The 24,449-nt window shown below is 49.3% G+C and overlaps 1 protein-coding gene and 1 pseudogene across 1 annotated transcript in view; both read right to left on the bottom strand.

The window, feature by feature from the left end:
* The window catches only part of ND-ASHI (NADH:ubiquinone oxidoreductase subunit ASHI), an 81,040-nt gene that overhangs the window by 13,718 nt on the left and 42,873 nt on the right, over positions 1-24,449 (bottom strand). The window contains exons 2-3 of the mRNA XM_068356680.1: positions 18,261-18,481; positions 6,021-6,179 (exon numbers count right to left, since the gene is read on the bottom strand). Of these exons, the coding sequence (XP_068212781.1) occupies positions 6,021-6,179; positions 18,261-18,481 (380 nt within the window). The remainder of the gene's footprint in view (positions 1-6,020; positions 6,180-18,260; positions 18,482-24,449) is intronic.
* LOC137625801 (5S ribosomal RNA) lies at positions 21,800-21,918 on the bottom strand (annotated as a pseudogene).

Here is a 24,449-nt window from a genome sequence, read left to right on the forward strand (position 1 = left end):
GACGTGTGTGGTAAGAGGATTGTTAGACGCAACATGAGGAAGTGTAGTGAATGGACTGAAGGAGTGAAGATGAAGGTGGAGGAGAATAAGAGGGCATTTGAAGAATGGCCGCAGAGTACTGTAATGGTATAGAGAAATATGAAAGATATAAATAGAAAATTGTGGAATTAAAACAAGGTAGCTGACTAGAGGTTGAGTCAAGGATTGGGTCATTCATATGAAGAAAATAAGAATTACTTTTGGAAAGAAGTATAGAGAGTAAGGAAGGGTAGATTGAGGAGTTAAGAGACAGTAAAAGATGAAAGTGGAAGGTTGTTGAAAGATGTGGCCAAGGAAAAGGTGGGCTGAATATTTTGGAAGGTTGCTGAATGTTGAGTAGGATAGAGAGATAGATATAACTGCCGTTGCAGGTGTTGAATTGAATTGAATTGAATATAGGATTTAGGCATCAAGCCAAGCACTGGGGCATCAAAGGCCATTCAGCGCTATATAACGAAAATCTTTCAATCATATCTGTATACTCACACCATTTAGTGTCAATTTAACCTTTAATACAAATCGCAACACTTTCATACAATAAAATCTAGATGTGAAATAAATAGGGATTATAAGGGTAAAATAAATAAATAAATTAATAAAATCAATTATAGCTCGTAATATAACCCAATACTTTGTATAAATTTTCTCAAGTTCAGGATATTACAGTTTTCCCCCAGTATATCTCTTAAAGGTTTGTCCTGGAGTAAATGTGTCCTCCTCTGAAGATTAAAAACAGGACAATCGACTAAGATATGTTTAACATACATTGTCACTCGACAGGTATTACAAAGAGGGGCCTGTCTCCCTTCCCCACTCTTCATTAAATAATTGTGCGTTGCATGTGTATGGCCAATACGCAGCCTAGTTAAAATAATGGTATCCCTCCTACTTGTAGAATTACAAGATGACCATTTATCCACCAATGGGTGGATTTGTTTCAATTTTGTATTGGTGGTCAGTTCAGACCATCGAGCTTGCCACTTATTTTTACAGTAAAGATGAATCTCACTTTTAAGATCTTTGTAAGGAATACTCAAGGGGGATGGATTACTTAGCCCTGAAGCTTCCTTTGCTGCCTTATCTACTTGTTCATTTCCATCCACCCCAACATGGGCAGAGACCCAACAGAAGTGAACACTGATACTCTTCCTAGACTGCAGAAGTACTAACCAGTCCTGCACCTCTTGTACTAGATGATGGCCTGGCATGATTTGTTTTAATGAGAGTAAAACACTATTGGAATCCATAAAAATTGTATAAAAACTATTTTGGTTGCCATTCTAAAAAATATGTTGGACTGCAATAATTATTGCGTACAGCGCAGCAGTAAATATTGAACAAGAGGATGGGAGTTTCCTTCTAATAACAATATCCCCCCAACACCTGCACTTCCAATTCCTGCAGCCGATTTGGAGCTATCTGTAAAAACATGTTTCCCATGATGTTGAGCAGCATGATTTAAAAACTCACTTTTCATTACCCTACTGGGTAAGGTATTTTTCCCTCCTGCCGTAAAACATACTTTAACAGGTGGATTACACCAAGCAGGAGACTTGGGATATCCTACCTCTGCTATCTGTGCTGTTAACAAGCCTACTTCTCTAGCATCATTTTTCAGCTGTACTTCCAAAGGCTTAGGCACTCTAGATCTGTTAGGAGCCCGATCTAAAGGCGCTCTAACATGTTTACAGTTAGGATTGTTTATCACAGCAAGGTACCTAGCTAAAAACCTCAAACTCAACTCCTCTCTGCGAATGGAAAGGGGAGGTATGCCAGAATCAACATACGCGCTGGGGCTCGTGTGCCGGGCCCTGGTCAGGGTCGCGCGTGAAGGGCTCGCGCGATACAGGAATCTCGCGCACGCGCATCATCCGTGTGGGCGTGGGCGGGGGCGGGCGCGGTGGCGCATAGGGGAGGATACAGGAGCGAGGGAGCGATGGCGCGCTGGTGATAGAGTGGGCGCGTGATCGCAAGAGCCCGTAGGCGATGGCGAGGGCGTGTGGCGCGCAGGAGCCGGCACGGGAGGCGGCCAAACGCGCGGGCGCGCAGCGACCTGATGCGGGCCCGGAGGGCGCGAGATAACGGGGGCGCCTGATCGCGTGTCCGTAAGAACCAGGCGAGGGCGCGTGAGCGCTGGTGCAGGATCGCGAGCGGCAGGGATGGCGCGTTGGCGCTGGTCCGATAGGACAGGCATGCTCGCCTGTGGGTGCGCAAGCGATCATGGGCGCGCATCAGGATGTGATCGCACCGGGGTGCGCTGCTGCGGCGGCCGCGCAGGGCGCGCGGTTGGATGAAGGCACTCAGGTGTGCGCTGGAAGGTTACATTGGGCGCCTTGAAGACAGGAACGGGGCGAGTGACAGGAACAGGGCGCATCACCGGGGCGTCATGCGCGGTTGCAGCATGTGCAAGCTCGCGCAGTCTGGAAGGAGAGCCCAGGGGCGGCCGTAAGCGCCCGTGCGCTAACTTGGGAGCCTCCTGGGCGACGCGCTGGGATGTCGTAGCGCGTTGGTGAGCGCTGGAACTGGAACCGCGCGTGGGCGCGTCTCTCCAGACGGGCGCGACGAGTCCGGAGGAGCCCGTGGGCGCCTGTGCGCCAGCGAAGGAGCCTCCTGGACCGTGCGCGACGAGGCAGGAACCGGGGGACGCTGGGGCGCGTTAGAGCAGGTGGCCGCTGGGGCACCGGTGGGCACGTGTGTGTGCGCAGGTGAGCTGTATCAGGAACTGCTGGAGGGCGCCGAAGGGCGTGGGCGCGCAGGGGGACCCTGGCGCGTAGCAGGAACGGTGGCGCGAACGCGTAAGGGTGAGCGCCGTGGCGTTAAGTCAGGAGCAGCGGCAACGGCAGCGACAGTAACAGGAGAACGCACAGGAGGAACCTGGTGCTTGAGAGCAAGAGGCGCGGTTTTGCTCTCAAGACCCTTCAGCCTTGAAGGGTCCGGGGACTGCGCAGCGGCAGTACCAGGTGGCGCGTCACGCGCATCAGGAACATTAGATGTAGACGGTCTGGGAGACTGGTCACTATGTCCCGAAGGACAACCATCATCCGAAGGTGATCGCGAACGATCCCCGGAGAGGTCTAGGTTGGTAGCTGGCAGGACTGGTGAACGGCGAGTCGTCTCCTCCGCAGAGGACTGTGGCGACGACGAGCCGAAGAGGCGCCTCTTAAGCCCCTTGTAAGGGGAAGGAAGGCCTCTACGGCGAAGGAGAGGACGAGCCTTCCGCCTTATACGCCCACGAGGGGCCGTGGGATCAGCAAGCTGACCTTCGATGGTCCTCCGAAGAGGAGTCTCTGTAAGTGAACTCCCCTGAGGGGTAGAATCACCGGCAGGAGAGACCGTGGGACTTAGATCCTCCCTCGAAGGGTGTTCGGAGGGAGAATCTAAGCCGTCAGCTACCTCAGCCACAGGAACGGGGGTTTGGCTTGACCCACGGGATGTCTCCGTCACAATAACGTCAACCACAAACAGAGGATCTATCTTCGCTGTAGTTGGCGATTGTTTGACGGCTGATCATGTCAAACAGGGCTTCCTTGGAGGGCGAACCCTGCAGCCCCAAGGAAGCCCAAAGCTGAAACAAATCATGGTTAGACATAAAATCCTCCCCCGGGGGAGGAGGGGCAGCCGCCTCGCTATGGAAGGCAACTATCTCTCCCGCACCCCGGGATCGGTCAACAGCACAGCGGTCTACGCTACCACTCGCCGGCCTCTCGGAAGAAACCACTCGAGGGGGAGCTTTGGAGGAGGAAAGGGCAACGGAAGAAGAAGTCCTGGAATTTTCTCTCTTCAGAGAACCCTCTGAAGGAGAAAGATCCCTTTTGGCCTTCTTCTTACGGCGCCGGGCAAACCTCTCCCACTGGGAGGTAGACCACTCCCTACATTCAATACATACATTGTCACTATCACACCGCTGGCCCCTACAGTGAGGACGTAAGGTGTGGTGATCAGTGTCGACCGCCGACATAAGGGTCCCACAAGGGCAGCCGGGAAGTCCAGGGCAAGTACGCATTATCAGTGGAGGCCAACTTCAAGCACACTGCGAAAGAGAAAAAGCAAAAAACAGATTAATTATGGCAGTCAAAGCAAGGGAGAGCGCAGACAGGTCTGTTCTCTTCCCGAGCTAAAAGTAAAGTGAAACATTCACCGGTGTGTGTGAGGGGGGGGTAGCTAGCTACCACTCCCTACCCCCCGCTAACTAGCGGCGGGGTAGTAAACCCTCGTTAAAAATTTTATGGAAAGTCACCCGGCTACGCCGAAGTAATTACCCCGTGTAAATAGCGTAGTTTGTATTTCAGTTACAGAAAAATTGATCTTTAATAGCCTTCAACTCAGCCGCCATCCTGGCGTACCAAGAGTCATCCGCAGATACCGATCCTGTAGAAGGGGCAGGAGTTACTACCTCAGGGGAAGGATCAACTTCCAAAGAGGAATTGATTTAGGGTTCAATGGAAATATTAAAACTAGGTTCACTAGTAGACTTAGATTTAGATCTAGAAGCTCTCCTTACTTTATCTAGCTCTAACTTGCGCACATAGCGCTTCATAGCTAACCAATCTTTCTCACTCAAAATCTCACATTCCTTGCACCTTTTATCCAGTGCACAATCAAAACCCCTGCAACCCAAACAAACCGTGTGAGGGTCTGCCAAAACTTTCGGTAACCTCACCTTGCATTCCTCATTCACACACACACGAAAATGAAGTTTCTCACACATATTAAACAAATAAGAAATAGCAGAATAAACAGAAACACGATTGCCAAATCCCCAAATCAATGTACTTCACCAAAATTAAGTCCGGTACAGCGACACAGGGAAAGCGAAACGAAAAACTCCAATGGCGGACCAACGATGTTGTCGATCCGGCCAGCAGAGATGATCTGAAGAACAGAAAACGGGAATGATTCCAAGTACCACCCTGCAAGGGTTGTTAACCACCTAACCACACAACCACCACACGGCGGTTGCCGCGTTTTTTTTAAAATTCTGCCGGACGTCAGAGACTAAGCTATATATACATATATAACTGCCAGGTAAGTTCTATTCATAAAAAAAGACAGTGGTAATGCATGGAGCCAAGCTCTACACACCCCTTGAATTTCTCCAGAGGACCCAGCTCTTGAGAAACAAAGGCAGACACAGCAGGTTGAGCACCAAAAGGACAGAGCAATTAGGTTTCTTTGGCATCAATTTTGACATTGCCAACACTGATACCAAAGTGTTCTTAGCCACGACTGTACTCATCGCAAAAGGATGACTGTGAACAGTCATATCCCCTTGCAGAAAAAAAAACACAGGCAATGGTGATCAACATCAGGTTTGGACATAACCCTGCCACACTTACAATTAGTCTAAAAAGAGAAAGAGAAAGAATACTACAGTCAAAATTTGAAGAGTTAGCAAGAGTATGGCTGCAGCCGAAGGTAAGAGTGCCGGTCTTGTTGATGGGTGGGTGGGGCTTAGCTTCCACCCGTCAGTAGTTATAACTCCCTCGCTAAATTCTAAAGGACGTTCCAGCTTCAAGTTACACCTATTAAAGGGTTATTATTACTAGCTAAGCTACAACCCTAGTTGGAAAAGCAGGATGCAATAAACCCAAGTGCTCCAACTGGGAAAAGTTGCTGCCCAGTGAGAAAAGGAAATAAGGAAACAGATAAACAACATTAGAAGCAACAAATAAAGAATATAAAACATCTCAGGATCAGTAACAATGTTAAAATTGATCTGTTATATATAAACTATGAGAGATTTACACTAGTCTGTTCAACATTAAAACATTCACTACAAGTTTGAATTTCTGAAGCTGAAGTTCCACCGATTAAACTGCCTAGTCAGAAAGATCATTCCACAATCTGGAGGAGGCAAGACTGTTATAATTAATTGGATGGTTTATATTTGTGTAGGAACAAACTTCATTTCAACAGGTGACTGGAAATCTTGCATACTGAATCTCTCAGCCTGATAATATATACTCTACAGCAAGGCTTACCAAATTCCAATGCAGTTTCTTGTCCTGAAAATAGAAGTAAGTGGTGAAGAGGGCAATCATCACACCGAAGAATGAAAGCGCTTGCTGAGCCAAAGTGAAACGAGGTTTGGTGGTGACATCCACTCGATCTAATAAGTGCATGTCATAGTCTACGTGTATCTGAAAAGAAAATAATTTCTTGTAAAGTAGTGAAACTAAAACAATCTATTCAAATTCCAAATATAACAAATTTGGAAATAATTTGTATTTTTCTTAACATACAAACCTGAAGCTATTTATAATAGGGTATTACTTTTGGCGCAGCTGAAAGACGAGCCATGATAATTTTAGTGAGGGATAACTACCCCATCAGCTAGTTAGCGGGTGGGGGGTGGGGTAGACTGGCTACCCCGCTCACTCACACCTGTCGGCTGAGTAACCACTTTTGCTTTCTGGGAGGACTTCTAGGGGGACAGGGTGGCGGGCCAATTTGTATAAATAGCTCAGGTTTGTATACTAGGAAAAATACAAATTACTTACAAATTTGTTATTTGTTCCGACACAGATACAAACCTTCGCTATTTATAATAGGGTGACTAACTCTTAGGAGGGAGGAAGTCCTCACCAACTGGCCTTGGTCATGACCCGGGGTTCTCTCTATTTCGATCTGTGATCGAAAGTAGAAGGGACCCTACCCTCGATAAAATCAAGTGCCGACATGAGGTAATGCACTGATAGAGGCCTGCAGAAGCTTGTGTGTGAGTGGAACTAACAGTGTGGCTTGTCTTTAACATAGGAACTCGAGTACAGAACCTAATGTTCTTAAAGACTTACCCAATACCCTCCCTCTAAAAGGTATTGGGGACGTAACAAAGTATTCTTCTATACTTAGGAGGCACAAGGGAAGTGGGTCTTACCTGCAGCGAGGTGAGGTCAGCTATGCTGAGGCTTGCGGAGCTGTTTTCCCCAGAGGGGAGAAGGTGAAAGGAAGAAAGGAGCCAGGCATTCTTACTCATTCGCCCCAGACTAATCCGGGTAGCCTCAGCCCTCAACCCTCTGCTACTTGTCCATCAAGGAGCCTGAGGTGTTTAGACCATTTGTTGTGCGACCACCACAGGACCAATGGAAAAGGTCTCCATGTTCTTGTGGGTTACGTCTTTACAGGTAGTGGGCCACGAAGGTCGATTGACGCTTCCATATGCCCACTTAAAGTATCTGCACCACAGAGTAGTTTCTTGAACGCCAGGGACGTAGCAACGCCAGTGATGTCACGAGCTCTGGGTCTTAGGATGGAGGAGAGTCTAGATTAAGAGTAACCTCAATTGCCTTCAGATCCCACAGGGGAAGGAAATCCTTGAGGTCCTCCTCTTGACCTTCCCCGTGCTGGTCAACAGTGCCGACACAAGGGGGCGAGCTGGTATCGTTCTTTTAAGGTAACCCCACAGACTCCTCACTGGGTAAAACCCCAGTTGATGGGTTGCCGGTTACCGAATGAAGACTCTTCACTTGAAATGGGCTACACCTAGATTACAGCACACTCGGATTTGAGTCTTGGCAATCCACTCAGGGACGCCGCTGAGGATTACTTCTCTCCGTCTCCTAGGGTAGGCGACATCAGAGGTTGGATCATACAACGCACTAAGTCTCTTGGTGAAAAGCCCAATTGAGTAGAAAGAGCTTCTTCTGTGTAAGGAAGCTATCTGCGGCTGGGCCTAAGGTTCGTAGAGAGGGGCCTTCAGAGAATGAAGGGCCCGAACCGCGTTCCCAGGAGGAGGTTGAGATCTGACGGGGAACAAGTTATCTCACACTTCCATAAGTAAAGGCGTCGATGGGAGAGAATCACCTTCCATGACATCAGTTACAAAGGACCGAACACTTCGCCTGGAAGACCGACGCTGAAAAGCGTTTGAGGAGCCTAGACATCTTTTCCGTAACTTGTTGCGAAAGGCTTCTCTAAGACGGGTGGTGTAGGATCGTCCCAGGCGAGAAGTCGAAGCAAAGCTACGGCTTAGGAAAGTGTTAGCATGTGGCTGCTTGGAGGATCGTGCCGTGGAGGAAGTTCCCTCGGAACTCCGTCAGGAGCTGTAGAAGGTCCGGAAACCATTCTGCGGGTTGCCATAGCGAAGTTATTGGAGTTCCGTCAGGAGCTGCAGAAGGTCTGGGAACCATTCTGCAGGATGCTATAGCGAAGCTATTGGAGTCGTTAATAAGATCCTGCTTATCCTGACTTGGCTGAGGACTTTTCACCAGACCAAATGGGGGGGGGGGGGGGTTTGAAGGCACACCTCTAGGCCACCCCACCGATCTTGGAATACATCTTGTTTGAGGGCCTGGGGAACGGTCTAGTGGGAGCCTGAAGATCAGGGCCGCTGCGAGCATAACCACAGTTGGGGACCCCACAAAGCTAAGACTTTGTTGGATACAAGATGATTCCAAGACACTAGGACTCCACTATCTGGGTGGTTTTTCAAGCACATTCCTATACCACGAATGACGCGAGCAGATGGGGGCAACTAGTTGTCCTCTGTCCATCTGAGGCTTCGTACTGCTAGATGGTTCTCTAAGAGAGGTGAATGCTGGTACCTTTCTGAATCGGCCAACAGACGAGGATGGAATGGTATGGCATATGCCGCCCCCCCCCCCTCTCTCTCTCTCTCTCTTTTGATGCATTATAGAGAGCATCAGGTCCAGAGGGAAGATGAGAAGACAAGCCTCGGCAGAAGCTCTCGTCTGCCACCCATCATCCACGGATTGTCCAGCGGTGAGGGGGGGAGTGCATAGCAATAAACACACCTCGAGATGATGTCGAGACGTGTAACCAAATGCACTTTCTTGCAATGAAGGGGAACAGCCTGTTCTCCCTCCAACTGCCACTAATCAGTGTGGTTGGCCAAATAAGACCGATACCAAACGGTAAACCAGTTAATCAGTACAGCTTATGTTATAATAACGAATCTCCGTAGAGATCGCTTTCCTGACAAGAGACTGTACGGTAATCACCGAACGCATCCAACCAAACCCAAGAGGGGATTGAGACGTATCTTCAATCTATTGTTGGGTGGCTAAAGAGCATAAGTCTACTACAGAGTAGTAACACCGAACCGTACTCATGACAAGCATACATGCGTAGTTCGTCTTAAAAGTCGTGTCCTGAACTCAGTTGGAGAACGTTGGAAACGCTCGTAACGGGGGTTTCTCCTTCTTAGGACAGAAACGTTCGTACTTTTCCGTCTCTGATTGGTAAACTAGCATTTATATTACAGTAAACGTTCCCTATTGGAACGGAAATGCTTCTGAGAAGTTTCCAGCCAAAGCCTTTATAGGAGACTAAGACTTCCGATCGGGAGAAAGGAAAAAATGCCTATAAGGAGACAGAACGTAAATGCCGTATGTCTGGCTACAGAAAAGTAGCCAAGTAATGTACGGAATAACCTTGTTTCAGTAAGGGATATAAATATACAACTTAATAGAACGGAGTTCTAATTGAAAGATGTATATAGCCCTTATTGGCAGAAAGATCGCTTGCACGAATATATGTACTTGTCCATTTGCGCTAGCGCATGCGTATTCTCTGCCTCCAAGAAACTTCTGCAACGAATCCGGTTGCGGGAATAATGTATGTGGGACGAATCGCAACATTATTGCCGAAAGAATTTTGACCGTTGACTAACTGTAATATTTTCTTGAATGAGAGAGAACATCTTCTCAAACAAAATATACAGTTATAGAGGCGATCATTTCTCCTTTGGTTTACTCCTCCTCTTTATGTGAGGGGCTAGCCAGTGTTCATTACACAGAAACGGATGTCTGTTTACCTGTGGGCGGGATTTGAAACGTTCATAACGTAATGAAAAGATGTCCACGCTGTTGCTATCATTCTTTAACGTCAGCTAACAATGTTCCTTCGGGACTAATTGTTCGAAACAATAACCCTGTAAGGATAGAATAAAAAGTCTCGAAAGACTATTGTGTAAAACAACAAGTCGTTATACTCAGGATACAATGACGGGGGAGGTTGCCTCCATCAAACGGTAGAACAGAGTTTAAGACAATAACCTCGCGGTTTTGTCTTGGCTAGAGTGCATACTCCGGGAAGGCTTACGGACTTCATGAAGTTTTAACACCCATTGAAGTTTTGTAAAAACTTCTCAGGAATGAGTCTCCCGAAAAAGGGTGAAGTCTCGTATGTGGGGGTTTGCTTCAAGAAGGCCAGGCATAATTGCCATCAACCGCTTACCCAAAAGGGTTGCTAGTGAGAAAACTACCGTCTAAATCAGGCAAGGCCTGCCAGGGGAAATGAACTGGAATGTAAAGAATTATTCATTCACCGCTCATTTCCATCTGCTAACCAAACCACTCGAAGTGGGAAGGTGGAGGAAAGATGACGGTGGTTCATTAAAAAACGAAAGGATTGGTGCTAGCGAAACCAGACTAGCTGATATAGTAATCAGCTGGGAGTGTAGAGTGACGTATCAAATCACACCTTTGGAAGACCCCTCCCATAGAGGGGGGGGGTCGACCATAGAGTTTTCAGAAAACTCTGAATCGTGGAAACAGAGAGATTCGGACGAGAACCTAGGGGTTCAGAATCTATTTGTGAATTCCTTTCTCACGACCTTAAGGGATGTTGTGCCGAGAACCCGCAGGGACTGTCGCTGATTCCTGATGGAATTTCCAGGAATCGTGTTACGTGACCAGGACCCAAAGGAACTGTGTCATAGTTACCTGTAGGGATTCGTAAACCCTTAGGCAGCAAGCATCCCTCTGTCATCAGAGTAAAACTCTTCACGACGATGGGCGCGTACGAACAATTCACGGGACGAGAGTTTGAAAACTCTGTCATGAGAGTAAACCTCTTGTGCACTCGTGTACACTTCGCGCAATGAGAGTCCGAAAAAACTCTGTCATTTAAGTATGGCTATGGTCACGAGAACCCACAGGTTCAGTGTGAACTGCATTGTGAGACCCCGAAAGGTCATAAGAGTTGTTCGCGCACTTCAACCGATTGCTTGCGCCTCGTTGTTCGTGCGCGCCAAATTGGTCGTGCGCTCCTATCCGATCGTGTGCGCCAATATGGTCGTGAGCTCTTGCGGAAAACTGTTGGTAGGCGGAAGGGAGGTCATGCGCGCGCCCTTCCCGATTGCACACACCTTTTTTGCTCATGAGGTTGTTTGCGCGCAGTGTGTCGTTTGCGCGCATGGCGCGCCACAGGATGTTCGCGCGCATGGCGAGCAACAGGATGTTCGCGCATATGGCGTGCCAAAGGATGAACCCGCGCCATGATTGCCATTTTGCTTGCGCGCGCCAAGTCGGTCGTGCGTGCCAACTTGGTCGTGAGCGCGTGAGCTTTCAGGTTGGTGATAGGACTAACTTCTACGCTCACCCGAAGGTTCATGATAGCTTGTGTTGTGTGAGCGCGAACGATCAACACAACGAGAGTTTGAAAACTCTGTCATAAAAAGAATGGCTCAGGTCACGAGAACCCGAAAGTTCAGCGTAAACTGTGTTGCGCGAACCAGAAGTTCCCCTGTCACTAAACACCAAAGTGTCGGAGTGACTAAAGTTACGAGAGCCCTAGGGTTCAGCGTAACTAATGTTACGAGACCCCGAAGGGTCAGCACAACGAGAAACCGAAGTTTCCCTGTCACAAAACACCGAAGTGTCAGAGTGACTAAAGTTACGAGAGCCCAACGGTTCTGCATAATTAATGTTACGAGACCCCGAAAGATCAGCGCAACGAGGATCTGAGGTTCCTCTGTCACGAGACCGCGAAAGGTTAGCGTGATTGATGGCCCAAGTTCCCGAAGGCTCAACATTCCCATCGTTACGAGAGCTTGAAGGTTCAGCGTAACTGAACCCCGAAGGTTTCAAGCGGGAGTCCCAAAGGACTCCTACTGTCATGTGAACCAGCAGGATCAACATGACGAGAGCCCGAAGGCTCAACGATCACGCCAGCCCAAAGGGTGGTCGAACGAGACCCCGAAGGATCAAGGAGAACCAGCAGGTTCAAGATAACACCTCCGCATAAGAGGTTTGTTCTCTCGAAGGAGAATGTCGCTTAAGAGAAGGCTCTCGCTCCGCTCCTGAAGGAGAACCATAAGCGTAACGGCCCAGAAGCGGTCTTCTCTCGAGGACGAGAGACTCGTTCCCCCGAAGGGATAACCTGCTTAGGAGAAACCTCTGCCACCGCCCCTGGTGGATCAGCAAGCTCCTACAAGTTATTTCTTGTGAATGAGAGGGAAGTTCTCCCGAAGGAGAACGCCTAAGACAAGCTTTCCCCCAGCTCTATGGGAATAAAGCGTAGGCGTAAAATACCTCTCTCGCGAACGAGGGAGAAGTCCTTCCGAAGGAGGACATCGCAAAAGAAAAGCTTTCTCCCAGCTCTATGGGAAAAAAGTGTAGGCTTAATAATCTCTCTCTCGCAAACGAGAGAAGTCCTCCCAAGGAAGGACATCGCCTAAAACAAGCTTTCTCCCAGCTCTATTTGAAAAAAGCATAGGCGTAAACAAAAATGAGAGAAGTTCCCCTCGAAGGAGGAACATCAAGTTGAAGGTTAACAGCATATGCTACCTCGTAATGAGGGCAGCTCACGAGCTACCACATGGAGCGCAGGATAACGAACAGGGCGGCCATGGCACTTGGCCTTGTGTTCTACGTCGCTGTTACCTGTGAAAAAAAAGGAAGTTGTTATCAATTACAATTCATGCTCCGTTGCACAAAATACACTATTCGGGGAATAAGCCACCTTCCTTGTAAGATAATTCCTCGAAAGGGAGCTGAACTGTAATACACTTTAATTCTGTTATGAAACAAACACATGGCAGTGTTGAGAACCTGCCAACCATCAGTCGCAGGGAAGGGCGGCAATGACAACTCCCTTACGGCGGAGGCAGTTGGATACGATGTCAACAGCAATAAAACAAAAATAATAAACATCAAGGCAAGTCTTTGCGGGAGAGAAGGGCAGCATGTCCGTCCTCTACCGAGCCAGAAAGTAAAGTGGTTACTCAGCCGAGAGGTGTGAGCGAGCGGGGTAGCCAGTCTACCCCAACCCCCACCCGCTAACTAGCTGATGGGGTAGTTATCCCTCTCTAAAATTATCATGGCTCGTCTTTCAGCTGCGCCGAAAGTAATACCCCTAATAAATAGCGAAGGTTTGTATCTGTGTCGGAACAAATGACAAATTTGTAGATAATTTGTATTTTTCCTAATGATACAAACCTTAGCTATTTATTTAGGGGTATTACTTTCGGCGAAGCTGAAATGACGAGTCATTAAAATTTAGCGAGGGTTAACTACCCATACCGCTAGTTAGAGGGTGTAGCTTGCTACCGCTCCCGCTCATACACTGGTAATTTAGCTCACTTTGCTTGGAGGTAGGACTTCAAGGGGGATAGGGCTGGCGGGCAAGTTTATATCAATAGCTAAGGCTTGTATCGTTAGGAAAAATACAAATTATCTACGAATTTGTCATTTGTTCCGTAACTGGAATACAAACCTACGCTATTTATTTAGGGGTGACACCCATTGGGAAGGGTGTATGTCCCTGCCAATCTGGCTTTTGGCTTTACCCGGGGGCTCCTTATCTGAGTATGTTAGCACTCAAAATAAGGAGTCCCCTTGCCTTGTTAAAACCTTGCTACGCAAGGTCCACAGCCTAAATAAGCTGTGTGTTGAGATATTTAGAAGTGTGACTGCCCAGGTAAAGCTATTCCGAGTCTTTTGGTAGGAAAACTGTTGTAACCAAGACTTTCCCAATACAACCTCACCAGGGTATGGGGACACAACAGTATTAGCTTAATACTAGGTACACTAGGGAGCATGGTTTACAGGGAACCCAGAATGCTGCTTTTCCCAAGAGAGGGGAGGATGAAGAAAAGAATAAGAGCCTGTCAAACCTTTCCATTCACGCAGACTAAAACCGGGTGACAGTACCCTCAACCTTCTGCTACTTGTCCAATAAGGAGCTTGAGGTAAACAACCAGCTGATGTGCAGCCACTACTGGACCAATAGAGATCGTATAGAGTTCCTGTGGGTCACATCTTGAAGGAGAAAAGTTGTGAAAGTCACCTGGAGCATTCACACCCTTGCTTGTAGAACCTGCGTCACAGAGTAATCTACATAGAAGGGCCAGGGGCATAGCTGACATTGTGATTCGACGCATTGGATGAGAATCTGGATTCAAAGCGTAATTGGTGACACACTGAATTCCAGTTGTGACGACAAGAGAAGGGACCCGGGTGGGCTGTTGCCGTTCTCTTAAAGAAGAGCTTCAAACCTCACCCTGAGTACAGTAACAGATGATCTGGATAGTCAGTTACTGAGTGGATACTTGTTGTCTAGGATCCGTCACCTCTGGAGACTGTGTCCGGCAACAAACTCGGACGAAACTGAACGTTGGCTTTCACCCTTTTCATGAGCAGGCAATGTCGAAAGAGAGACCATAAAGTTTGGCTGCTGTCAAAGTGTGTAGGAACACTGTCTTCTAAACCAGGTGAAAATTTGTTGCCTGGTGAAGTGGACCATAAAGAGGTCTCAATTCTGACTGGGAAAAGGCAAGTTTGTAAGTCTGTACGAGTTAGGAAAGATCTAGCAATGAGGGGATGTCCCTTCCTTTCAGTTTGAAAGCGAGGCTCAAGGTTGAGAGATGGTCTTTACCTGCTGAAACTGAAAAGGGGGTCACTTCCTCCTGCATACACTCGAGGATTCCGCTATTGCTGAAATAGAGTTATCGAGTGGAGAGATACGCTTTCATATGGCACAAACCACAAAAGACATTATACTTTGCCTGGTAGACCAATGCTGAGGAACTCCTCAGATATCTAGACAAACTTTCCGCAACTTATTGCGAAAAGCCTCTGTGAGAGAGGAGGTACTGGGTAGTCTCCAAGTGTACAATCATAGCGAAGCTATAGCTTATAGTAGATGTCGTAGTGTGGTTGTCAGTGACGTGGAGAGGGTTCTCTTGGAGGCTCTATCAGGAGCTGCAGAAGGTTTGGAAACTGTTCTGCATAATGCCATAGTGGAGCTATGAGAGCCCTTGAGAGGCTGACCGATGTTCTAGCCTTGTTGAGTACCCTTCTCTTCAGACATGTTGGCATGCTTCTTGCCAGAGAGCCTTGGGGTCTAGGACTGGGGAGCAGCAGAAGCCTGAGGTTTAGGGGCATTGCAAACAGATCCCTAGTTGGAGGACCCCGTAAAGTTGGGACTTTGTCGGTTACAAGGTGATCCAAAGACCATTCAGTAAACCTTATGGGATGCGTGTCACAGATTGTCAGCGAGCACATTCCTCTAGCCTGGAATGAAGTTGGCCCATCTTAGTATTTATACTGTTAGATGGAAAGAGGTTGCGAGCAAGTTCCTTCTTGCTTCTTAATGTGAGCCTGTATGTGGTGTTGTCGCTCATCACACCACCAATGGCCCATTAGGAACTGATGAGGCTGTTGAAGGACCGAAAAGTTGGCCTTTATCTCTTAAAAGATTCAAGTGGAGGTACTTTTGGACTCTGTCCAGAGGCCTAAGGTCGTGTGGTGCAACACTATGGTCCCTCCTCCCTTCTTTTGATGTGCCTAAGCAGAGCATCAAGTCCAAGGGGTGGGGAAGGATGAGAAGATTACACCACTCCGTAGATTGTCGACTGACACCCATCCCTTGAGGTTCTTCCAAGCTTCTAGTCCCATGGGGATCAGAACGTCCGGGGAATCAAAGGCCTGATTCCAATCAAACTCAAGCCGCCACTGGAGAGAACGCATCCTGTTGTGGCCGTTGGAGGATAGGTGTCCAAGGAAAAATAGTCACACTGGGCTGGGAGTTCTCCTTGTCTTGAGAAAGGGTCTTGTGTCCTTTCTAAGTCTCGTTATCCTGTCTTTGATGAGAAGATTTTGGAGATTGGTGTCTAGAATCATTCCCCGATATACCAGTCTTTTGAAAGGGAAGTAAGGCAGACTTCCAAAGGTTTACCATGATCACCCGATCTTGGTAAAAAGACTTCAGAAGTTCCAGTGTTAACACAAGGTTGCCAACGAGTCTGCTAAGGTCAGTCAGTCGTCCCGAAATGGAGGAGACAGAATCCGATCCTGTGCGCCCCGGATGGGTGCTGTGGAATGACCGAAGCACAGTGCCCCGAAATGGTGTTTCTTGTTTGTCTAGACTGAATATCCGATACTTCCTAGAAGATGGATGGTTTGGGCCTAGAAGTATGCGTCCTTTAGGTCCAGCATGCACATGAAGACCTGTGGTCTTAGCCCCTGCCCGAACTTCTCCAACATGGTGTGGACATCGACCCAAAGGGACAGTTCCTTGTGGATCCTTTTGCATGGGAGATTGTTGACGCTAGGGTCTTGACTCGTGGTACCTGTTTCTCCCTGGAACGGCGAGGCTGTGCTGGAGAGTGCCAGTGATCGGGAGATTGCTGGGGCATTGGAGGGCGCTGAAGACGAGCAGGAGAATGCTGTAAGTCAGGCGAAGGCCGAAGTGTTGCAAAGCACTGACGACCGGAGAGGCTGTACAGAAGACCGAGTCCAGGACCAAAGTCCGAGGAATAGCTGCAGCGTCGTCAGGAGAAGGTACAGGGACAGACCTGAAGACGATAGAAGAGTAGGCTCCTCTACGGGGAAAGGCTGCGTTGCTAAAGAACCAAAGATGCGTCTCTTCACCGGAGGTGACGGCGTACGTCTAAGGAGAAGGGATGACGCCCCTAAGGGCCGGTGGATCACCAAGCTGATCTTCAGCAGCAGCAATCCTTCAAAGAGGAGTCTCCATGAGTGGCTCCTCTTGCGAACAAAAGGTGATCACCTCGCAGGAAAGACTTGCCTAAGACTATGCTCTGCTCCCAAAGGAATAAAGACTCAGCAAGGGGGGAGCGTAATCTAGGCAAATACAGCAACAGCAGTCGAGTCGATGAGGTGATGAAGAAGATGCAGGGAAATTCTCCCTCGAAAGGGAGAAACAACCCCACAACTGGGGAGGAAAACTCTCCCTCGTAAGGGAAATTAGTCAAACCCCTTGAGGCAAACCTCCTGGATGCGATCTAAGATGATCTGCAAAGAGCGTTGCCTGAGGAACCGTAGCCGTAGCTAGTACCTCAAAATTGAAGCGCTAATCAGATGTTGCCAGAGGCGTGCTTCTAAGGAGAAGGGATGACGCCCTCTGAGGGTCGGCAGTGACAGCAGACTCCCCAGGCATGATCAGAACAGCTCTGCTTCATCGGCTCTCTTAGTCGAACACAGAAGAACTGCATCGCTAACTGAGGAAAAATAAAATAAATTATGTAACAAAAATCTCCTAATCCATGATGGAAAGGGAGAAGGGGAGCGGAGAGTAACTAATAAAATGAGAATTGCAATTATTTAAATTAGCTAAAAATATTCACTAATAGGAAAAAGCACTGATCATCCAAAGGGAAGTGTTCCCTATGGGGAAGAAGCTGAAAAAAGCTGTTAAAATTACAAACAATTATACTGTAATTTCACTTAAATATTCAAGAAAAACAATCAGAAGCGCAACCTAACCAGCAAACCGGAAAGGTGCTTCCCCCTTTGTACACTGTCGGAAACCCATGGAAGGTGAATGGCCTTGAGAAAAGAAAGACTGACGTCAAATCTCTGAAAGGCCACGCTCCCTTCCCTCAGTAATCCATATGTTCCCCGTGGAATAGGGAAAGGCGAAGACAACAGTTGAACAAGGAGGGTCCAAATGATGATGATTCCTCTGGTTATCCGTTGACAGGAAGACCGATGGACAAGGGGGGAGACGTCGGAAGGGAAGGTTTCCCGGCCCTGCGCAAGTGTCTTGAGAACCTGCCGTATACGTTATTACATGCACAGCACAAACACTGAAAAGGAAACTTACAACATATCTATATATGCAGTATATACATAAACATGAAGAATGTTTTCATATTTATATACAATATAAAAAAAAGGAAGTTAAAAGCAAAAATTAATGGCAGTCCAAAATAGGTGAAGAGGAAGAGCAGTAACAACCGGTCTCCATCCGAGCCAAAAGTAAAGTGAGCTAAATCATAGGTGTGTGAGCAGAAGCTGTAGCAAGCTACAACCCTCTACCCCCACTAACTAGTAGTGTGGGTAGTTAACCCTCGCTAAATTATAATGGCTCGTCATTTCAGCTAGGCTGAAAGTAATACCCCTAAATAAGTAGCGTAGTTTTGTATTCAAGTTATGGAACAAATGTGAAACGCAACACAGTACAGGTGAGTTTAGTAAAAAAGAAAAAAAAATTTCAATTCTCAAACTCCTTACTGGCTCTCCAAAATCACGGCGATGTTCTGGATAATCCCAATTGCGGTATGGGTCTCGGGCATCGGCTGATACTAGCGGAAGCTTGGGATAGTCACCTCTTCCCATGCCGTCATCGGGATAGGGCTCGTATTCGTCGGGTCGCAAGCCGTACTTGCGTGCCGCTGCTTCCCGCTGTTCTTTGGTCACTGGGTAGGGACTTGGCTTCCAATCCTTGTTCCAATCTACATAAAAATGAAAAAAATGAATTAATGATCATCCCATGATTAGTTGAGACTTTCACATGTATAAAGGGGTTAACAAGCAGTTGATTGTATTTATTTCATAAAATGAAGATACTTTCAAGTTAACTGAGTCAACAAACCACATGATTTTTTACAAAGGACCCCAACTTTCCAGGATATACTTAGTGAATACAGTACCATCTAGTTTGTAATGCTAAGTATGCAGCTATAGTCAGGATTTCACCATGAGGCTCATTACTGCACAGAATTCTAAAAGTTTTATTCCAGTTCTGACCAAGTTGTGGAATGGTCTTCCTAATTGGGTAGTTGAATCAGTAGAACTTCAAAAGTTCAAACTTGCGGCAAATGTTCTTATGTTGAACAGACTGACATGTCTATTTTTATAGTTTATATGTGAAATATGACAAATTCGAAGATAATTTGTATTTTTCCTAACCATACAAACCTTAGCTATTTACATTGGGTTTACCTTTTAGCGCAGCTGAAATGGCGAGCCACTAGAATTTAACGAGGGTGTATTACCCCCGCGCTAGTTAGCGGGGGGGGGGGGGGGGGGAGTGGTAGCTAGCTACCCCTCCCCCCCCTCACACACAGATGAATGCTCACTTTCACTTAGAGGTAGGACTTGTCTTGGGGGACAGGGCTGGCGGGCAAATATGTGTAAATAGCTAAGGTTTGTATGGTTAGGAAAAATACAAATTATCTTCGAATTTGTCATTTGTTCCGTAACCGAAATACAAACCACGCTATTTACATTGGGTGACTTACCCATTAGGTAGGGTGGAAAGTCCCCAGCCATACTGGCTTTGGCTTTACCCGGGGACTCAGAATCCGAGTGAGTCGCACTCGAGAAAAGGAGTCCCTGCATCTCACAAGTTCCTTGCTCCGCAAGGAACCGTGTGGCCTACATAAGCTTGCGTGTGAAGGAAGAAGTGTGACCCGTCCTAGGCAGTTGACCTGGAGTTCCAGAAGGAACTTTGGGTTAGGACGTTCCCAATACCACCTCGTCAGGGTATGGGGGACGCGACAGTATTGACTCAATACTCGGAACACAAGGAAGCATGGTTTACCTGCAGAGGTTCGAGGTCAGCTATGCAGAGACCAGGATGCTGCTTCCCTGTAGAGGGGATGATGAAGAAAGAAATAAGGGCCAGACATACTTCTTTCGTTCATGCAGACTAAAACCTGATAACAATGCTCTCAACCTTCTGCTACCTGTCCAAAAAGGAGCCTGAGGTTAGACCAGCTGTTGTGTAGCCACCACAGAGCGATAGAAAACGTATCGAGACTCCTGTGGGTCACGCCCTGCAGGAAGCGGGCTGCGAAGGTCATTAGACGCTTCCAGACTCCAGCTTGTAGCACCTGCGTCACAGAGTAGTATTACTCGAAGGCGAGGGACGTTGCGATGTATCCAACATCGTGCTGTAGGGCGACGTGATGGGGGAGGGTCTGGAGACAGGTCGAGATGAATGTCCTTGAGTCCGGGCTGAAGAGGTATACTGGTGACTCTCCCCCGTGTCCTCCTTATGCTCCCAAATCGGCTGCAACTGAGGACAAACTGCAGCTGTTCCCAAAGCTAACCTCTCGATTCCTTTACTGGCAAGAAAGAGAAGGTCTTGGGACATCAGATACAGAATGGAGACTCGAAATCTTGAAGGAATTGGACCGAAGGGCCGGGACCCCCAGATTCTGAGTCTAGCCAACAACTCAGGAGCGAACCTGAATGTTGCCTTCCCCTCTTCCTTAGAAAGGGCGGAGTCGTACGAGACCAAGAAGATTGCTTACACACTGGCCGTGGCCAGAGTGAGCAGGAGACCCAAGGCGGAATACAATCCGAGGCCTGTCGTAAAGGGTCTTGAGAAGATCTCTTAAAGGACTAAAAGTCCGAGCCATGCTCCAAGTTGGAGGTCTTCCTCCGACTAGGGCAGGGACGATCGTAGCTTCGCATGAGCGAGGAAAGATCCAGCGGGCAGGAAAAAGTTATTCCTTTAAGCCTGAAGGTCAGGGAAAGGCTGAGCGACAGGCTTCAATGCCGAGAGCGGAAAGGAGTTTCCTTCCGCCGAAAGGCAATAAGACCGTTATTGCTGGAGAAGAGGCCTCAAGGGAAGAGGTATATCTCCCACGGCACCAACCACCGAAGACTCTTCACTTTGCCTGGAAGACCCCTGCGGATGACTATCGCAGATGACGCGACCTCCGTACCGCGACTGTAGCAGGTTGTCTCTTCTTGAGGAGGAGGCGTAGTGTCTCCAGGCATGAAGCCGAAGCGACGCCCCGGTTCGGGAGAGATGTCGCAGTGTGGTTATTTGAGTAGTCTGCGCCGTGGGAGAAGCTCTCCCGGGAGTTCCGTCAGGGGAAGCAGAGGGTCCAGAAACCGTTCTGCGCATAGTCCCAGTGGAGCTCTCCCATTGAAAGGTTGACAGACAACCTGGTCTTGTTGAGACCCATTGTCCACAGACAAAAAGGAGGGAAGACGCAGGCGTCGAAGTTGTCCCACCATCACCGGAATGCATCTTGCCAGAGTGTCGGGGTCTGAGACTGGGGGGGAAGAACAGCGGAAGCTTGAGGTTCCAAGCTGTCGCGATCAGGTCCCCCAGACCAGGACTTGCTGGTTACTCAAGGTCAAAGACCCCCAGGTACACTCTCTACGAGGCTCTGCTCGGATAGTCGGAGAGAACATTCCTCTGCCTGGAATGAGAGAGCCGATGGTGGTATTGAGATAATCTCAATCATCCCGGTATCTCTACTGCAAGATGTGAAGGTGTGAAAATGCGTCCCCTGCTGGTTAGAACACGCCAGAATCATGAAGTCGACGCGCACGTGGCGACTCGGCAATAGCTGTAGGATCTGTAGAGGGGCCAGTCTACGGCCCCTAAGCCTGCCTGAATGATGGAGAGGTATCCTTCAGGTCTTGACCATAGGCCTGGACCGGAACATGCCCCCCCCCCCCTTTCCTTTAACGAGTCCGAGAACAGCATCAAGAATGTGGGGAAAGGACGAGAATATCCACTACCATCAAGAGGTTCCATAGGTCACCACCCATTGCAGGTCTAATAGTTCCGCTGGTCCCATAGGGGCCAGGAAGTCCGGTTAAACGTTGCCTGAAACCACCGGAACTTGGACCGCCCCACATGGAACTTATCCTGAGGCGACCGTTCGGACTATAGACGGGTCAATGAGGAAAGGAGAACTAGGAAACGTTCCAAGGTAGGGCTGAAAGCTCTGCTTGACTGAGAACAGGTACTGCGACTCTCCTCAGTCTTGCCACAGTCAACTGAAAGGAAGGCTCGGAGGATGTGGCAACAGAATCTGGCGTCCCCAGGTGGTCACCCATCCAAGTACCGACCAGAACCGACGTTGCTTAACCTCGCTGGACGGATGAGAAGCGGGGTTTCCAACGTGGTAAGGCCGTTGACTCAATATCATGGCCAGATACTCCAGATGTTGAGGCAGAAGAAGAGAAGGCTCCAAGCAAAATACCATGAGCCCACACTCATGGTAAGCATCCGGAAGCTTGTCCCGGCGCTGAAGAAGGTCGAACCCGAGCCTACCGGAGTTGACCAGCCCTCCAAAAAGCAGAGGAGGCGGAAGCCTGCACCTGAGCGGCCATGAGGAAAGCAGGGAGAGTTCTCTGGGGAAAAAAACCTGCTATGCCACGGTGGGATAGCCACACTGCATCATAAGCAGGAATACTTGCAGTCTAGGCTGAATTCGACGAGCTCCCTGGAAGATGGATGGAATGGAAACTGAAAGTACCCGTCCTTCCGATCCAGGGTTTAAGGAGTCCTGTCGCCTCGTTACCAGTCTGATCGATTCTGCTGTTCTACGCTGGCCGAAGTTTGTTCGACAAACTTGATCAGGGCTGAGAGGTTGACTACGGAACTCCCCTCTCAGATCCTTCCTTACAAGAAAGGATCGACTGAAGAGGCCGGGGTGAAGCCGTCGATGATCCTATGGAGGACCTTCGCCTAAGGTATGGATCATTCTGCCCAACCGGGCAACTCTTGCCGACGCTATGGCATAGAGGTTCAGAGACACTGAATTCGCTGACAGAGACGGCAGGCGCGATATCCTTGGCTGATCACAGAGATTGTGCGGGAATGGGCATCGGGAAGCTGTCATCCGGATGAGTAACCTTAAGCATCCTCCCAGCGAGAAACCTGCAATCCTAGAGTTCGTGAACTCTGCCGCTCCTTTTAGGACTATGCCCCCCCGGGGGAGCCTCCCGTGCCATCTGTTCCTGACAGGAGGAAACTGCAATTGGACACCTTGTCCCAGTTGTCGTAGCCGATAACTTAGGCCGACGTGGTTGAAAGAAAAGGGCGCTGGAGCCCTGCAGAGTCTGGAGGAAAGCGCCTTGGAGGAGTGAAAACGGAAGTCGATTTCCTCCGCACAGCCGCTGTCTAAGTCTCTGTCCTTGGGCACAAACAAACTCTTCTCAAGGATGGAAGGGTGTCTGAGGTCGTCGACCTCCACAGATGAGACACCCGAAGGAAGCCCTCAGTCAGCGCGTCCAGATGGTACAACATCGAGCTTGTCCGCAAGTTAGATACTTAACGACGAAAGGCCAAGGTGCCTGAGCTCGAGAGGAGGAAAGTACCCATGATCTTCCTGTAGCTTCCTTGAACCAAACCTCGGGCCGTAACCGAGGAGGGAAAGGACCTGGTAAGCCCCCAGAGGAAGGGGTAAGCAGTCACCCCTTGTCCGATGGAGAAATCTCGAACGGAAAGCCCCCCCGCCAAAAATCCTTCCAGGGAATGACGGGGAAGGGCTAACCCAGGTTCTGGAAAGAGGAGTGTTGCTCAGACCTCCCTGAAGTTTCTTCCTATTCTTGCAAGTGCCATGCTCTGCGTTTACGGGGTGAGGCCGTGTTCTGGAAATACGCTCCAGAAGAACTCGCCAGGCTGGCCATGCTGCAAAAACCCCAATGGGAATCGTGGTCGCAATCGCCCTGGAGCTCGCGCGATGGTAATTCAAAGATTTGCGCGTGGGCGAACGTGGAAGCGCCCATGCGCGGTCACGCAGGAACGCAAACTGGTAGGAAGGGCGAGCGATAACCCATAGACGAGCAATGGATACTGCAAGAATTAAGCCGACGTTTGTTCGAAGAAACACCGTCGGTTCGCGCGACGGAACACCGTCGTTTCGCGCGACGGAACACCGTCCGTCCGCGCGATGGAATACCATTGGTTCGCGCGCGGGCAAACATTGGAGAGCATGTGCGCGGACGAGCATGTGCGCGGACGCGCATGAGCGTAGACGTGCATGCACGTGGGCGTGTGGGCGCGCAGGGGAATGATCGCGCGGGCAAGCGGTCGCGCAGGCGAACGGTCGGGCGGGTGCGCAGGCGAACGGTCACGCGGGCGCGCAGGCAAACGGTCGCGCGGGCGAGCGGTCGCGAGGGTGGGCAGGTGAATGAGCGCGAGTCCGAGGCGGCAAACGCATGCGTTAGCGCGATGGTGAGGAAACGCGCTGCCGCGTGGGCGAGGAAGACCGCTGGCGATATGGATCAACAGGCGATCGGTGGTGAGCTGGTGAGCGCTAACGCTCAGGTTGGCGATGGCGAGTTGTGGCATGTCGACGCGTTGGCGAGCGATGGCGAGCAGCATGCGCAGGTGAGCGATCGCGCGATGGCGAGCAGTATGAGCAGGTGGGCGATCGCGCGATGGCGAGCAGCATGCGCAGGTGGGCGATCGCGCGATGGCGAGCAGCATGCGCAGGTGGGCGATCGCGCGATGGCGAGCAGCATGCCCAGGTGGGCGATCGCGCGATGGCGAGCAGCATGCGCAGGTGGGCGATCGCGCGATGGCGAGCAGCATGCGCAGGTGGGCGATCGCGCGATGGAGAGCAGCATGCGCAGGTGGGCGATCGCGCGATGGCGAGCAGCATGCGCAGGTGGGCGATCGCGCGATGGCAAGCAGCATGCGCAGGTGGGCGATGGCGAGCT

The sequence above is a fragment of the Palaemon carinicauda genome, chromosome 32, assembly GCF_036898095.1.
Source record: "Palaemon carinicauda isolate YSFRI2023 chromosome 32, ASM3689809v2, whole genome shotgun sequence".
Classification (NCBI taxonomy): domain Eukaryota; kingdom Metazoa; phylum Arthropoda; class Malacostraca; order Decapoda; family Palaemonidae; genus Palaemon; species Palaemon carinicauda.